Source organism: Passer montanus, unplaced genomic scaffold, assembly GCF_014805655.1.
Source record: "Passer montanus isolate IOZ18808 unplaced genomic scaffold, ASM1480565v1 scaffold2, whole genome shotgun sequence".
NCBI classification, from domain to species: Eukaryota; Metazoa; Chordata; class Aves; order Passeriformes; family Passeridae; genus Passer; species Passer montanus.
In genome coordinates, this window is record NW_024366591.1 from 19,616,125 (window position 1) to 19,634,527 (window position 18,403).

Here is an 18,403-nt window from a genome sequence, read left to right on the forward strand (position 1 = left end):
AAGATTATTGCAAGTCTTGAAGCAAGATCATTATTAGAAAGGTAAATTCAATTCCGGATACATGAGATCAAGCAGACATAAGGAAACATCCAAGTAACTGGACAGGGCATAACCAAGGACTCCTCTGGAATATTCCATATGCAAATCTGTTTGTGGATGATTTAAAACAGATGAGGAGGAAGGGTGCCAGAATGAAAAGGAAATAGATTTCCAATCTTAACACAGGAGACCAAGGAGAGTCTGTATAGCCCCACAAATGCAAGCCAAGAAAAGACACCATTTCTCCCTTTAAATAAATCATAACAGATTAAAAAATAGGAAAGAATAACTAATGTAGAAGGCAATACTGACATCGGAACAGACTATCTGGAACTACATTTACTCAGCCTATTAGCAAGCATTGAATAAGGCGGTCTGGAAGAAGCCTTCAAGATGGAAAAAATCCTACCTGTGTTTAAGCTGCAATTTGTTCACAAAGGGGATTAAACTCCACTGCCTTTCTAGTGTCAGGGGTCTGGCCTCAGTATCCCAAGCCTGTGCCTCCTAGGCCTGTGCTCCCATGAAGCAGAGGGCTTGGCTGGTTTGTTTCCACCGGGGCAGATGGAGGGACTACCCAGCCACCACCGGCATTTAGGCCCACTTACAGGGAAATATTCCAGCTTTCACCTACGTTCAGCCCAAGTGACTCACAGCCAGTTATTACTAATGTACGGAGGAAGGGACGCGTTGTTCAGAGCAAAGCACAGATGCTGCCATCGAGATGAAGTTGCACAAACAGGGACCAACCACATGACAGATCAGAACCATGCATGACACTTCTGTCTTTTTAAGCTAAAGGACCTGTTAAGAGTATAAGCACTTCCAAACTACAACACAGCAAGCCCCAGAAGAGGTGGCAGGTTACTCAAAGTGTCAAAGATGGAAATGAACCAATAAAGCCACACAAGGAACTGCAAAACTACAAAGCATTCACTACCACCCTCATACCCTTCCTGTTGCTGGATACTTGTCTGATTAAAATCAGTGACTAACCATTTCCTATGCCTTTTTCTAAGAAACCACCATTTTTTTGGAGTTAGGGCTGTTTTCCTTCTACCAGCATCTGATTCAAGCTTGATGCAATCTCGCCAGCCAAATTTCTTTGCCGCGTCTGAAGTCAGCTCACTGCACAGTGAATTCAAAATAGCTATGAATTGCACACCACAAATGCCATTCTGAAAATGTCATAACTAAGTAATACATACTAAAGGTCTGGGATGCAGAAATCACATGTAAAGCCTGGCAGTAAAATCCAGAGCAGCTACAGATGTTGAAATCACTGAAGAATCGTGGAACACAGCACGAAGGCTCCTCAGTGATTCCAGGTTTTTTTGCCCTCTCTTTCACAGCTGAGTAAGAAGGTGAAAAGACAGCACCTGATAAAGTACATGAGCACCAGCTCACAAAAGAAGTGATGCAAATTAACAGCTTTCATTTTAATTTCCCAGTTCTGTAGTTCCCAACCAGGACGCACACCAGCAAACCCAATGCTGAGCTCAATTCTGAGCCTAAGGGTCTGTCACAGTTTTACATTGCATTGACAGATGCACATGGTTAAGCACAAGGCCTGTCTGAATTTTCAGCACAGGAGACAGGAAACTTCTGAAGTGGCCAGCGCGTCAATGTTGCTGAAAGGGAGCATCCTTCATTTAGGGAAGCACAGTGACTGTTCCTGTATGAAAAACACCAGGGAAGATTCAGGGGGAAAAAAGGAAAGAAAAAACCCAAAAATCCAAACCAAATCCAAAAACGGTCTCATCTCAGCTTGCAAACTCACACGCAGAGACCAGGCACAGTCTGGTATTTAAAGAGCCAATTCTGGGGCCTGCAGCTAGAGATGAGAATTTCATTCCTGACCACAGGCATCCTAAATTCCTATTAATGGGATTAGTCTTAAATTCTTCTAAAGAAACATCCTTTCCCTCCCTCTTGCTCTCCCCTCCCATCTCCTTCACGCTACCATCTCCCAGTGAGCCAGATGGCAACTCAAGTTTTTCCATCTGGTAAACTAAGCTGACATAGAGGAAGGAGGAGGTTGCACCATGTAATGCCTTCAGAGGATGTGGAGGCAGAACCAGCACCTCTGGTCAATACGGCTGCTTGCCTTGCTAGAAATGGGCCAACAAGAAAACATGAGTGGTGAAGCCAGTATAACAGACAGGGAACATCTGAAAAGATGGATACAATGTCCTTCTGCTGCTCCTTCCACACTCTTCAGATAATGTATGCCAATCCACAGGACATACATAGAGAGAGGTTGGATTTTCAGACTTGAAATAAAAAGAAAGTTTAAACCCCAAGTCACTTTTTAAGTAATGCAACAATTTCAAAAGCAAATTCACAGAGATATTAGGCTGCAAAAACTGGAGTTAACTTAGAAGGTGACAAAACATGAAAATAGAAATGGAAAATTTGCACAAAATAATGTGTATCATTTTTTGCTGCTGACATTTCACCAGGGATGCAATACTTCTCAAAATTCCACAAATTACTAAATGAGATAAGCAAGTAATTAACCTGCAAAAAACAAATATCATGCAATCACTATGCTTATAAAAGGAATATAAAAACCAACTTTCACGCACTTAGGCTGGTTTGTACATACCTGCAGCTTCCTTTTCTTCCTTGAAAGACTTCCTGTCCAGTCGCTGATGCGCCGCATTCGGTTCTTTAATGTATCCTTCTTGGATGCATCCTCACCGAGGGGCTTAGACTTTCTGCACGGGAGGGTGTAGGAGGTGTAATGTGCAGGACTTCCCTGCTCTACTCTGGAGGGAACATCAATGTCTGAGGCAAACGAGACCCGGTTGCTTAGGCTACCAGGGGTGTCAATATACTCGTCAGACAGCCTGATGCCAGGTGGAGGAGTGCTTTCCAAATTTGTATCCTTATAGAGATCTCGGAGTGAGGAAAGAGATGAACTTTGGTTGAAGGACTTCTTGTTGTCGCTTGCTGGGAAACTGGCATGAATGCTTGTATCTGGAGTGCTCCTGGTCAAGTATGAACCGTCCAGCTCATTGATATCCCCAGCATTTCCCCAGAGAGAGTCATACCACGAAGACTCAGAGCTGAGGGAGCTCCCTTTACTAGACCGCAGCCTTGAATCGGTAGGTGACAGACGGTGGCTTGAAGAACAGTCTGCACTGGAGTTCCTCCTGACATCAAGCAGGTTATTTGGCTTAGATTCCAAGGCAGGGGAATACCTCAGCAACTGCACTGGCCCACTGGACTCCTCAGTTGGTACCTTGCTGTTGTTGCTGTTGTGGAACTCGACCCTCAAGCAACCGTCCAGCTTTCCCAGAGTTTTAATGAGAACTTTAGGACTCCTCCTGTCCTCTGATGGGGAGGTTGATGCAAGACTCTCATTCTTTCCATAGCAATTTAAAATGTGGCCATTGCATTCTCGAGAGGCAGCATGATTACTTCCAGCTTGGAGGCCAATATAGTGGAAACCATTCTCTGGCAAAAACATCATGTTATTCCCTTGGCAGTAGTCCCCTGAGGCATTTGTCCTGTGTTTGGCATGGACATTGCTTTTGGAGACCTTCATCACAGTGTCACCAAGTCTAGAGGAATAAGGCTGACTACTCTTGAAGTGTGAAAGGCAGCTTCTGGCAAGGGACCTTGACTTGTAGTTTGAGCTGCTGTTGGTATGTCCCCATCCATGCATAGAGCAAGTCTTTTCATCTTTAGCATGAATGCTGCGAATTTTCAGAGAGCAAGGCTTTTGCTTGGCACCAGCTGTAGTAGCAGCATGATTTTTTGATCCCTGAAGACTGTATTGGCTTTCTGAATTCCCCATTTTCTACTAAATTAAGAAGAGTTTCATTAGAACAATGGCTAAAAGATAGAGCAAAAAGTAACAGGCCATTTTTACCCTCTACACAGGAAAACGCCTACTTAAAAAATGATATGAAACAATTGTTTCAAAAAAAGCCATTAAATAGCCATGTACAACATTAAATTCATAACTGAACTTATTTTAGGGGCAAGCTAGGAAAGCCTATTTTCTCAGTGGTTCATTATCCCTCTGTTATAAAGCTGGAATCTAACTCCATTGAAATCATGTCAACACCTTCCTCCACCCACACCCTTGGCAACATCCTTTTCTTATAACTTACAAAATCTCTGGCTCCCAAGAACAATGGCATAATGAAAGGGAGACAGCAAGATAATCATAACTTAGATGTAAAGTGAACTGTACTTTCAGAGAAATCCCTTCTGCCAGCAGACAAGCCCACTGCAGTTTCAGCTTGACTGATTTCTGTGCAACCAAGTGTTGCCTCAAAATGTTCAGTAAACCCCAGCTATGTGTTTAAATGAAGCTAGTCTAGGAGAAAGGGAAAAAAAAAAAAAACATGCCAAAAATCAGACAAAAAAGAACTTGGTTAGCAAACAGCCTCATCTTCCACTACAGCACAAAACTGCATTATGTTCAGCACAGCACAGTTCGATAGATGCTTGGTGAAATGCTCTTCAGTTTTTCACAGTGTCTGCAGTGAATAGCACGCACTGGAGCACTTAAACTGCCCCACTGAGGTGACTGAAGATTTCAAACCTACCTAAAGTGCATCCCAAAGTAAAAAAGACAGTTCTGTTCTTTTTGTAACTCAGAATGAATCTCCAGTGTTTGTAACGTACAGAAACAACACCAAAATGCTTATTCCATCGGTACTATGCTTCTTTACACATGGAATCTCAGACTAACACCTGGAGGAGGATACACTGCTGCCTCATTAAAAAATTGTCAAAACAAGCCACTGCAAAAGCATAATCTTATCTTCTAGAGTTTCTATGTTTTAACATCCCTAATTCAAGCCCTTAGCACTTTTAGATTAAAAGCATAGTATAAAAGAAAGAGCAAACCTGTAGGAACACTCTCAAACACGGGCACGGTTAGCAGTCAGTATGCTCTGCATTGTCTTCGTGGCCAGCCACTCTGCTTGCCAAAACCAGAATGGAGCTGCACACAGCCTTCCTAGAAAACACCAAAATGACAAAAAAGCATTTTCAGTCAAATACGACTTACACTTTACTCCAACTGCACGTAACATGAATAAAAAAGAAAAAAATCAAAAGTTACAAATGAAGATAAATTTGATTAAGGGGATGCCTGGAATTTAGACATACATTTTTACAAGCATACTTTAACAACTGACATTGAATTAGTAGAAATAAGTCATTGAGTAAATGTTTCATTTCTCTCCTCTTTGTTTGTCTTTCTCTCCTCTCACTGACGAGTCAGGACAAACTTTCATCCCTCTCCAGTTTTCCTTTTGGGAGACCAATTACAGTTCACAGTATTGTGCAATGGTCCATTACAATGCAGACCGGACTGATCAGAGCAATGTCCCACAGCATCTGTTTATCTTTCCCCATGCCTAGATTCCAGCTACGACCTTTGCAGTGAAAGGCCACCATGGAATTCACTCCAGCAGCTACTAAGTAACCTCCCTCTTTAGGTTTGTTCTGATTTTAACTTAATCTGCCAGTAAAACATAAAAAAAGGCTGCACCAAGCATTGCACAGGCCCTGAGGTAAAAAGACCCAAGCTCTTCCTAACCCTCTGAAAGTATTGGCTCTTCACTTAGCACACAAAGACTGCAACTCAAAAAGGACCAAATCTGGATCTCATAGAACACACCAGCAGCTTAGGGATTGAAACACTCTATAGAAAAGAAGTACAAGATGTTAGACTAAGTTTTGGAACACACAGTTAACTTACAAACTATTCCTAACACACCACCACCAAAATTTTTCCTTTCTGTCTAAATTCCACGGCTACTGTTCATAATTTTCAATTGAATAGCTACTTGATTTGAACACGCTGGATTTTGCTCTTATTGTGCTCTCTCTCATCTTTTTGTGGCTATTTACTACATAAGGACCTTGAAAGAGTTTAAATTAATTCATTGGTATGTAGCTAACCATATCAAAAAAACAAGGTAAATGTTGCTAACTAGAACTAAAAACAGTCTTAACAGCAAGCCTAGAAAAATGTTAGCAAGTAAATCACTTAGAAGAGACAGATCATGATAGAGATGCTCCAGACCTATAAACATTAATTAATGCCTGTTATCACAAAGATATCTGATAAAACAGATAAAGCCACAAAAATTTCATCTTACACTCAAAAAAGAAAAAAAAATCTGTAATTTTCTTCCTCTCTCTAACAATTTGGAAGTCTGCTATTTATGATACCCTTGTCTGTGCAGGTTTGATTTGCCTATGCTGCTGAGTGTACTCCTCTATGTGAACAGCTTTTAAAGTGTCATAGGTGATTTGGATTGAAAAAAAAGACTATTGATTCAAGGTTAGCAGAATACAACACACAAACTTCCTTAGCTCCAAGCTCCTGAACAAATTGCCAACACCCAGCAGTATTGTCTTCCAATATCCAAGAGGCACAGACCACAAACAAGCAATGAGTTTACATTCAGAATTCCTCATCTGGGAGCAGAAAGTACATTCAACAAGAGACCTTTGAGGGGCTTATATCTATTCATAAGGAAACACTGAACTCAATTTGTCTAAAGAAACAGGCAAAAAGACCATCTGGTCTCCATAGTGATTGTGCAATGGTTAGGTAATCCTTTTAAGAGAGTAGGTAGTGAGCAAGCTGCTGTCATGAACCTCAAAAGACAGACCTTCAATTCGTCAAGGCTCGAGCTGTGGCTACCAGGGCCCATTGTACATGCCTCCAATACACAGGCCACACAATGGGTGAGAGCATAAATTTATCTCAGGGTACAATGTCTACAAAACAGTGTCAGTCTGTGCAGGAACCAGTCTGCACTACAGCAGAACAGTCAATAAATTCCATAGAAATAGCCCCAAGGGATGTTTCTCAGCATCCCAGCCATTCAGAAAGCTACGGCAGGCTCCACATCCGCACACACTGCGATAACCCATCGGGGCATCTCTGAGGCTGCACAAAGACCATCGCCCTGGAAATCAGCTGTCATGCCTTTCTCTTGCCTCTCACTTGTGTGAAGCAATTTTATTTCTGTTACTTCCAGTTATTGGAGGAAGAGCAGACCAAGTCAGCTTATACCCAAAGACTGCATGGTACAGGGGCAAGGTGGTGGTCATGGACACATGTTCACTCCAAACACTCAAGTGTTTTACACTGTTTGATCTTTGGAAGCCCTGGAAATTACAGCGCAGGGGACAGAGCTCAGCTTCAGCTGTATTTTTCACAGCTACCCACTGCTGCAGAAGATGTGCTTTTCTCTCTTCTAATGCAGAGGGATGAATACTTCTTGTGAGCAAAACCAGTTTCTATGAATATTTTCAGTAATTATAATCAGCATAATTAGAAAGCAGCTCACCGTGCCTGAAGATGACTGTTAAAAGTTTATTTGCTTTCAATTATAACCACATTCCCTAAAAAAAGAAGTTTTCAATCTTCATCCTGGTTCCTCTTGACACATTCAAAAAACCCTGCTATGCAAACATACTAATCCGGGAAGCCCACCATCCCCACCACACCCAAACATTAACACCAGTCATAACCCCAGAGCTAAAAATGTATTTCCCCACCTTGAGGCTTCTCCACATAAAGTTCTCCTAGACTTTTTCCACTTCACAACACAAACACACAAGCTCAGGAGCTGTTTTGGAGAAGTGCCTGCTACCTCTATTCCCTCATTATTACCACCACAGCTGGACTGCTTTACAAATGCTAGAGGAGAAAATTACTTTCTTTAAGGGAACACAAGTACAAGTAGTGCTCAGCAATTGCAGGGGTGCTTTCCTCTCCAGTCTTAATCTCTCAAAGGTTTCCAAACTTTACTCACTAACCATATTTCAAGCAAAACTGAATCATAATAATAATATCCCAGTACTAGGTTTGCTTATGAGATATAACAAGGAATTATTGTATTATGAATTGGTGGGAGATCTGAGTCAAGGGAGACAGGCTCCTGCACTGCTCTCATTTGCTATAGCAGGAACACATACCAAACATGATTTTGCTACTGTCAGCCATCTGCTTCCCATACAGTCACACTAACTAGGCTGAGCCTCTCTAAAACTACAGGTCAGAAAATGGCAAACTTCCAGATGGGAAGCCGTCAGTAGGCTGAATGCTCCACCACCACAGTCAGCATTGGACAGTGGACATAAAAAGGCAAGAGGTTGTGGTAGCACCTTCCTAGGGAGGCTCAGCAGATTTTTGTTACTCAGTCTCACCACCTAGGATGTTGAAAAATCTCAACAAAAGTCACCCTAGCAATGTTAAACTTTAGTCTGGATCATGAAGTTAACCCTCATGAGACAAACACATGTACCAAAGCTAACTCTCTGATGTATTTTGATGTCTTTATTCCTCTGGGTGGCTGGTGAAAACAAATCTTCACTGGCAGATAAAAAATAAGTGGTCTACAAACCACTTACCCCTGCTGATGCTTCCCCAAAAATCTACTGAAGAGTTACAGGAAAGTTGAGTCTCACTTTACTAAACATATCATCTGTGCCAGAGTGGCAAAAATTAAACTAAACTAATCTAAACTAAAATCAGTATGGATGAGTGCAGATGAGGCTAACATCATGCCATCAAATTGGCACCACTGAATGAGGTCTCATTTAAAAATCAGGAATTCAAGAGATTCTTCAGCGTTACCAAGAACAAAACTCTTCATGCACAGCAGAAGAACTGTTTTTAAATTTAAAACCTCCTATCATTAAGAAGTAAAAACCATTTTAAAGGAGAGTTAGATTAAAAGCTAAGAAATAGGTAAGACTTAGAGCTAGATGTCTGATCCCTATAAAATAAGATCCTACAAAGAATCATAGAATCCTTAAGTTTGGAAATGGTCTCTAAGATCATCTTAACCCAGCACTGCAAAGTTCACCACTTATCCATAGTTTCACATCCACATGCCTTTTGAACGCTTCCAGGGATGGTGATTCCACCATTCCCTGGGCAGCCTATTCCAATGCCTTACCACCCTTTCATGTGAAGATTTATTATTTTTTCTAATGTCTAATATAAAGCTGCACCTGGCACAACTTGAGGCCATTTCCTTTGGTCCTGTCACTTGTTACCTGGGAAGACGAGAGCAACCTCCATCTTCTCAGTTCTTCACAATGACACAGCAGAACGCAGTTTCAACTTTTTAAGAAAATCTTTCCTTGAGGAAATAAATAAATAAATAAACTAACCAAGTATTTAATTTTTACTTATAGCTTAAGCAGCAAGCACGTATCACAAACTCCTCAGATTCTTCACTAACAGAAGGACTGCCTGCACCACTTGCCTGCACCTCTCCAGTTCCTTTCAAGACAGGATAGGACCAATCCTGGAACACCTGCCACTGGGCAGTCCCCCACAACCAAGTATAAGCATCTTCCAAAGAAAGGCAGAGCTTCAACTCACTCTGCAGTGATAAAAAGACTCATACAAAGGGCCTTTGAGGGCAGAGTACATCCCACCAACTACTCTCTAGTGATGAAGCAGGAGGACTCACATGCTTTCTGCTTTAGACACCTAAAGCCCTCATTTCCATAAGGGCAGGTAAGGGCTCCCTGCCATGGAGTGGGGCCAGCGTGGTCATCTCTGGACTGTGCACATGGAGCAGGGGGCCACAGAGAGGAGAAAAGGCAGCACCAGGGTCCTTACACAAGCAGCTGCCCTCAGTGCACAGCTCCTAAGTGCACCCCAGGAGACTGCCATCAGAACTAGAGCAGCTGGGGTAATGGAGAATGTGAAAATATTTCAGAACAATAAAAAAACTAAACAGAAAATCCCCTGATTTATTAGAAATTACCAATTTGTTTTCTTTTAACAGAGGACTGAGTCAGAAATATTGCAGGGTTTGATTTACAGCAGTTACACTGGTGGTATTTTACATCAGGAAAAGCTTTTAGTGTTATTTTTTGTTTCAATTGCCTGAGCAAATCCTGTATTTTCTTTCAAACGACTTTTACATCCTCTTTCACCTAATGGTTACAACACTGTCCATTTTAAATGCCTTACAAAGTCTTTGAGATTGTATATAATTAGCTTCCAGATATTTATGTGTCCATAAGTTTTCCAAAGAACCACTGGGCTTTGTGAATTCTTACAGGGCTACAGAATTACAGGTTTGAAGCTTTAATTAACTTTTAATCTACTTTGGTTTTTAATATGAAAGTAACACAAAATGCTACAATGTGAACCTGCCCTCCCCTTCCTGCCTGGCTGTGTATGGACGGATATGTGAAATTAATGAGGGGGGCAGGTTAGCCCAACACTCTAGCTGGATTAAATGTGGAGTTTCTTACTGGAAACAATTTACTGTATTTTTTTTCAAACTACGCACTCTGGTCACATGCTTCCACAAATCAGAAGCAGATTTCTTATTCCTGCAATCTCAATCACATTCCTATTATAAAAATATACCATAATAATTATGCCACAGTATTCTTGGCAGGATACTTTGCATTATATACTACTGTATTCAAAGAATGAATAACTAAAACACCACAAGCATGCCTGTATTTAAAAAAAAAGTAGGACTATTTTGCCTTAAAAATTCAATTTGAAGCCAGAATTCCTCACTCACTCATTTGTCTTTGTAGAGTTCTAGTGTCCTGTATTAGGAACTGTTTGGTAGCTTACACATCAAATTAAAGTCAGTTGTTTTTCTCATTAAACTTAAGTAGCCTTTATGAGCCTAGACACTTCTTTTAATGTTGTGAACCATACCTACATTGCAGATGGACTTCTAATGTCACAGTTTAAGCAAGAAAGTAATACTCTCCTTTTCTGGTTTCTTCTCTTAAAATAACATTAATTCTAATAGATCTACGGTGCTTCACATCTATATCACATCAGAATTAAACATCCCATACCTGGGACATGATCCCTTCTTTTGCTCAACCCATCACTCGAGGTCCAAGACTCCGGCAGTTTTATTGAATTAGGCTTTATAGCTTTCAACTTACTGCAATATGGAAGGCTGAATCAAGCCTGAAGATTCTTATCATATTACACCAGTGCTGATACAATCTAAATCTCTAGGGACTTATTTTTCTTTGGCAGGAAAAACAAATTTCACCATTCGTAAATGTTATTGAATTTATACACAATGGCTAAAGTGCACATCCATTTAAATAAAAGCCATTAAGCTTGTTTAAAAAAAAAGAAAGGACCCACCAGGAACACCAGCTAACATCTTGGCTTAATGCAGTAGCTGCAGTAGTTAAAAAGTGGATATGTCTAAGAGTGTATTTCCTGCCCTCGGAGGGGAAATTAACTCAGTGATCTGAAAGACTTCTCCACCTACTTGGGTTGTAAGGACACTGTCAGGTCCTGGTGCAGAGCTACACGGTGCTTTCAGGGGATTTCACAGCCTGAGGCCTCAGGTGGGGAGGATGGTGCACCTGAAAGGAGCCAAGATACTCCAAGCAGGGAAGCCTGGGCTCCAGCATCGCTGCCCAGCACTTTGGAGACCAAGTGCAAGTCTGCAGGCTTTGCTTAGACAAACTTCTGAAGAGGTCTTTACCTCAGCCCTCTTTACCTATAGTAACACCAGGAGGGAGACTTAGGCTTTCTTGTCAAACTGGGATTCCCAATTCTCCACCAGGAACATTTGCCCTTCTCCTTTCTTGTCTGTTTCAGTAGCAACCAGCTCATGCTATCAAATACAACCACAGCTGTAGGGATATTCTCTCACACATATTCCCCCAAAACTGTAGGTGACAAAACATCAGCTTTGCAGAAGATAGGATAAAGGTTAGTTTTGGACTAGGACACAGTTCACAATAGCATGAGCAGCCACATAGACCCTACCAAAGAAGAGAAGCAAATGGCAGAAAGGAAGAACAATCCAAGACAGGAACAGTAACACATTCTGCCCACAAAGACTCTTTCTGGCATAACACATTCCAAGTCTACTGGAACATCTCTTCAGCCACAGTGTCAGAGAAAAGCCTCCTTTAGGAACTGTCAGAACAGCACGTTTGAGGCTGATGGACAGGGGCTGGGGTGGCTGCAAAACTCCCTGATTGTCACCTATTACACTGCCTGCTCCACAAGCAGGAGGGGGAAAACAGGCCACGGTTGCCATGGTCTTCTCTATTTCTCAGTTTACACATTCATAAACACCTGAGGGTGTCGACTCCAAAGTAAATGCTTTCCTACCTTCAGCCCTGCAACTTCCTGAAGAGGACAGAGGATCTGGAAGTTAAGACACCTAAAGTAAACTTGAGACACAGTCCCTTGGAAAATTTAAATCAGACCTTGATTTTTGCATGCCAAGAGCTCTACAGCAGTAACACAGCTGAAGGCTTCCTTTCCTGTACCTCTGTAGTACCAGCGTGTTACTGGCACATTAAAAGAACAAAAAGAGTACACTGAGGATTAGGTTTCCTCACTAAAAAACTTGCTTTGCAACTACAGACTATGCTATTCAGAGTCCATCCACCCATGGTACATGGAGACCCCTTTCCAACTGAAGGTGACCAGATTAAAAAAAATCCAGCTTTTGCCTCTAAATTGTAACTTACTATACATTGTATAACAAATCATCCACCCTAAAGAGAAAGAAATCCGTGATTTCCAGCATGAAGTCACCAGTGTACAAAATTAACTCAGTGACCACATCAGCAACAAGCACAAACAAAGTTGCAAACTCTGATTGCATTGCAAAAGCAATTAATCATCACTTTAATTGCATTGCAAAAACAATTAATAATCACTTTTAAAAAAAAAAAAAAAAAAAAAAGAGAGAGAGAAGAAAAGAAAAGAAACTAAGGGGGCAAAGTCACTTCCCCATTTTTTAGGGCATTTTCCTCATTTTTATTTTGCCTGCCACAGAACATAGCATTTTCACTATTTGTGTAAAATTATGTATTAAAAATTTATGCAGAAAGATCAAAACCTGTGCTGGACCTACCTCTGACAAATGCAGAAACTTTGGTTTTTCATACCATCCCAGTTCAGCAATGGTAGTAGTGTTGACCGAAATTTTTTCCTCTAACACTACACAAACATTACACCCTTGCTTGGGCACACTATTTATTGTAAGTCGCTCTAAGTATTACTGAGAATAGACAGAACAATAATTTAAAAAAAAAATATTCAGAAGGTTTATTCAATTCACTGTAATGGAAGAGTCACTTCAACATAACAGAAACCATAGTACTATTAAATACACTTTCTCATACTTTGCTTTAAAAAAAATTTCCAGCCCCATCATAGCAGAGATGTAAAACGATCCCAGGAGTGGTTTATTTAGCAATTCAGGCAATAGAGTTTGACAGATGACCACCAAGAACTGTTTTCTGGAGGAAAACCATTCACCTTGGGTGCAGCCACCCATGGCAGAGGCGGCAGAGGGGCCGCAAGTCCTGGCACCGCAGCAGCCCACTCCGTTTTCACAGACTTCCCAAGTCCTTCCCCACTTTTCTTTCAGCGCTCCAACCCCGGCGGGCAGCCGGAGAGCAGAGAACTGACCGCTCTCCCCCGGCATCTCCCTCCCGCTCCCCAGCCCCGCTTACCTTCCCCGGGGCGCTGCCTGGAGCCCGCGGCTGCCCCGAGACTGCCACGGGAGCAGGGACACGCAGACACCGCCTCTCCCTGCCCTGGGCATGCCAGGAAACTGTGCCTAACACTTCAGAGCGCACAGCCGTCGGGAACTAAAAACAGATCCTGCGCGGGGCTGGATGTATTTTTGTCTGCAGGCTACACACCCTCCTGCCGTTCATTTTTTTCCATTGGTGGAACAGCGTGATGCAGCCTAACCAGAGGGTGGTTTTCCACGGGCCGCCCGGAACGATTATGCCGGGCAGCCGCCCGGGAATACACCGTGACTGAGCTCTTGTCTGACCCCGCATTCCTGAGCCTCCAGGCTGCTTCCACAGGAAAGCTGCTTGGAAATCTGCTGAATTGCAGGGCGCTTGCCTGCCTGAAGGTAGCTCCAGGGTCTCCTCCTCTTTTTTCTTTTTTTTTTTTTTCCCCCTCTTTCTTTTTTGTCTTTTGTGGGTTTTTTTCCCTGGCTTTTTTTAATTTTTTCCCTAAGCCTGCTAGGAGGGAGTAGGTAACCCTAACATCCTTGAGTGAGACACCCTGGCAAAAATGTAACTCCTCAAACCACAGCAGGAATGCTGTAGTCATGAAAACACACTCTTAAGAACAGCTCTCAGTTGTGTTTAAGAACTCTGCACAACAGCATCACGGATACAACTGCAAACTCTGGCACTCTCTTCCTTGCCACTTTCTTTTGTCAGACATTTACACTTTTCCCATGGAAAGAATTACCTTTCCCAGTATGTTTTTAATAATTGGTTTTTAATAACTGACCTTTGATAAAATGTGTCTCTTCACTTGCAAATGGCATCACCGAAATTTCAATATACAGAGCTAGGCTATTAATCTGTAGTTAGGCGCATGAACAATTGCTTTATTACCAGAAAAGCTCAAAACTTCATTGATTGCAGCAGCAGTTGGTGAACAAACTCGGCCAAAAACCAATGCATTTATTCAAATATTCTAATAAAATTGCAGAGTTACATTCAAGTGCCAAGTGTGAAAATACAGCCAAGTTACACTGCAGATGACGTGTTCATTTGAAAATAAATACATGAACACTATAATAAAAAGCTTTAGCAATTCACAAAAGCCTCAAATCAATATGTAGGTCCACAAAAATGAAATAATGATTTGCACAGTAACAGAGGAATTGCCACCTAAAAGTGGACCCCTGTTTCACTGTGTCCATTATTCAGACTCATTATAGAGGAACTCCAGAACCCAGCAGGTTTGAAGTAATTTGGAACAGAATTTTATTTAATCTACAAAGCCCAGTTATAACTAACTCATCTACTGGAAAACAACAACTTGGATCTCTTCTCAGACTTCACAGGTTAACAATATTATCACTGAATACACTCATCTTATCATGGCAAAGGTCAAATCCTTCCTTGAATTCTACTGACCTCCATCAAGTTTTCCATATGCAGGTTCCATAGGCCAGTTTTTGCAAAACCTAATAGAGCAGTCCATGACTTATGCCCATATTCCTAAATTCTGCAATGGAAAATAGGTCTGCGGGCTCCACATCTGCTTGTTCTGGTAAAAACTTTTCCCTCTGGGCAGTAGAAGATTATTTTCTTCTTCATACTCCTGGTACAGTTACATTCTTTTCACTTAGCATTGCTGTGGTCCAATTATTTCACTAACAGGCCAGACCCAAGTCCCGGGACTAACACTGAAGCAGGGACAGCTCACGAATCAAAGAACCAGGTCTCTCTCAGGAGATACAGCTGGCCCCTGGTCCTATCCCCCTTCTCACACAGAGTACAGCATTTCCCCCTGAAGTCCATCTCTCAGGTCACTAACAAAACCACATTCAAACGATTTCTTAGATAAAATTACCACCCAACCAGTCCAGAATGGACTTCTCATCAGCAGCTATTCTGTTGAATTTATCTATCTTAAAGATGAATCTTCAGAAGGCCAAATACTATTCCTAAAGATGTCTCTCCACCACCCTTTTCAAAAAACAGTGATTCCTCCTTAGCTCAATGAAATATAGCTAGAACAACACAACCTAGGACCCAGCTGAATCACATGAATGCCTCACAGTCTTTCAGTAATAATTCCATCTGCAGAGGGTTACCCCCAAATGTCAACATGTACTCCTGCTATTACTGCAAAATGCTCAATCCTGTACTACTTCTTGAAGTTCACTGCATGTGATCATTGCAGTCCTAGGGGTCATTCAGCTACTTAGTACATTATTTCTAATCTACCTGTGTATTCACTATTCCTTCCACTTTTTATCAGCCTGTTCCATCAATGCATTCCCTCTCTTTGTGACAAGGCAATCAACATTCACTAAATTTGGTCTTAAGACTCCAAGTCCATTTTCAAATAAGCTTTATTTTCAAAATTTCATCTCTAATATACATAACTGATTACTTTTAGAACAGACATTGCATGTTCAAGGCATACTTTTCCGACCTCTGCTTGACTTATGTGGTACAGTCTAGCTTGTGGGTTACAACACGACAGTCCTTATTTATTACACTCCCAAAATTGACTCACCACATCCACCTCGTCCCCTTTTTTTCTCACCTGCTGCCTTGCCATTATCAACCTGGGACAACTTGATAATGAAATATTCTCTGGAGGTCAACAAAGAGCAGGCAAGCCCCATGGAGAAAACAACAGATTAATCTCTTACTACCATGAGAAGTATTTATGCACCTCACAATCTTCCACAAATGCATTATCATCACAACATTGCTGGGAAAGGAAAGGGTGTCATTATCCTTATTTTCTAAAGGGCTGCTAGGTCACACAGGAAATTAAGGGGTATTTCAGTAAAGCAAGAGGGACCCCTCTAGCTTGTGTTAATGTATGTCTCTGGTAGTTTAATGGCTCTGTTTTGCAACAAAAACAGTTTGTGCAGAGAAGTCCATAAGGGAACTAAAAATATAGTTGTGTGTATTAATTTTGAGAATTCATTTCTCTCCATTTATAAAGATATTTTGAAGTCACTTAATTTTATAGATGGAGAGAAATGAATCTTCAAAATTAAAGACAGGTATTTTAACCTGTCTTCTACATCACTTTTACACTACAAAACCTTAGATATTACTTCAAGAGTGCTAAGAAATCCCACTGTCACCACAGTTTTGTTTCCTAAGCAATGGAAATCCATGAAGAAAAAGATAGAAAAGGCACCTATCCCCAGCATTCATGGTGAGACAATGACAGGCCTCCTTCCCTAAAGTCAACCTACTTTCATACCCACTGCCATGCCTATAAAATATCTTTTCCTAAACACAGTCCAATCTGTTTCTGAAATGCCAGTTCTCCACTTTGCCTTTTGACCCCTCCTGTCTGGCTCACCTGACATTGATACAGCTGAGCTGTGTGAAAATCCCTGATCCATAAGGTCCCCCGACTAATACTCAACAGATGGGTGCTGGATGGGCACATGTGGAAAGATACCAGTGTCTTGCCAATCATGGCTTAACCACAGACTGTTACACAGATGCGTACAGAGCCTTCCCATGAAATCCAAAACAGGTTCCCATGCTCTCTGAAACAGAATCTATGTAGGAATGAAAGAATTTTGAAGCAGGAAATTTGGGTTCTCAAATCAGAAACCTCTGGTGGAGCTCCCAAGAAAGCTGGGAAGCTATGCTATCCTAAGTGTAACTAATGCTAAAAAATAATTGCATGTTGTTGTCAACAGGATAATAACCAGAGATGAGTTTCAAAGCCTTGCTGATCTCATGACTGAAACATCTGAATCATGCAGCATCTGCTAAAGAAATATTCTCATTAAACCATACTTCAGATCCATTCTTGGTGTCTTTGGCCTTGAAGTGGAACCACAGTGGTCTCCCATTCAACCAGCAGTGAAGGCAAACCTTACACCCCATGAAATTCTTCCACCAAGACATCACTTCAGTTTCTGAGAACTCAACCTTCTGCAAGCCAGTGCACACACACTTAGCTTTGTTCTCATCTCAAAATGTTTATCAGATGCAAAATTAAAGAAAATTTTTGTAGTCGTTCATTACTTAATTTTGATTCAGAGGAGTTTGGGGAAAGACTAGACAGGATCCTGTGTCTTAGCCCATTCCTGCTCACCAGAAAGCAGGCCATTTCACCTATTGAATGAGATCATCCACACAAGTTTAACAGCTCTGGCTATAGGTCAGAATAGATGTTAAGCAATGAAAACATGAGGTACATAAGCACAGTTTTATACCCTTAGTTATCACAGAGATTTACAATGCCCTAAGTGCCTACCACTTTTCTGCCAGTCTCGTGCTCCCTCTGTGAAATGCTGTGATGAAAGAGATCAAAGGGATTCTCGCCATCCCCACCTCCCCAAGCTGAGCCCTTGCCCAGCTCAGCAGAGGGGCTTGCTGTGCAGACACTCTCCACACAGACCTTGTGTCCAAAACAGTGAGAATCCACTGCCATTTAAGGCATGCAATAAAGCACATTTGATCTTTAAAGCAAGATGGAATTTTTCCTTTCTTTCTATGTTGCATGGTTCTTTAGCACTGCTGTAGACAAGGGCTTACTTTTTGTGGTTATAATCTATTTTCAAGTCTTACAGAGGATAGTTGGGGAATCAAAGTGCCTCTAGTTACTGCCTTATTCCATTCAGTATAATTAAATTAAGAAAGATGAAGCATGATCACACCATGGCAAGGCACATAGCATGAGCATTAATGAAAAATGCCAAGATGGGAGAGGAAAAAAAAAAGATAAACTATGCAGCCTCAATTTCAACAAGTACAACAAGTAAGCGTGCTGGATTTGAGAAGCCTGGCATGCAATGATCCACCAGTAATCCTGCACTTGGGACTTGCTGGGATAGAGCTAATTTACTTCATGGTAGTCCCTATG

At 41.5% G+C, this 18,403-nt stretch overlaps 1 protein-coding gene across 3 annotated transcripts in view; it reads right to left on the reverse strand.

Annotated features, from left to right (window-relative positions):
* The window catches only part of TIAM2 (TIAM Rac1 associated GEF 2), a 97,110-nt gene extending 83,564 nt beyond the window's left edge, over nt 1-13,546 (reverse strand). For 2 of the 3 annotated variants that reach the window (XM_039707627.1, XM_039707625.1), the window contains exons 1-2: nt 4,906-5,022; nt 2,645-3,847 (exon numbers count right to left, since the gene is read on the reverse strand). In XM_039707627.1, the coding sequence (XP_039563561.1) occupies nt 2,645-3,841 (1,197 nt within the window). In that variant the 5' untranslated portion in view covers nt 3,842-3,847; nt 4,906-5,022. Of the gene's footprint in view, nt 1-2,644; nt 3,848-4,905; nt 5,023-13,524 lie in introns of those variants that run through there. The other variant, XM_039707626.1, reaches the window with a different exon arrangement.
* Between the last annotated feature and the right edge of the window lie 4,857 nt (nt 13,547-18,403).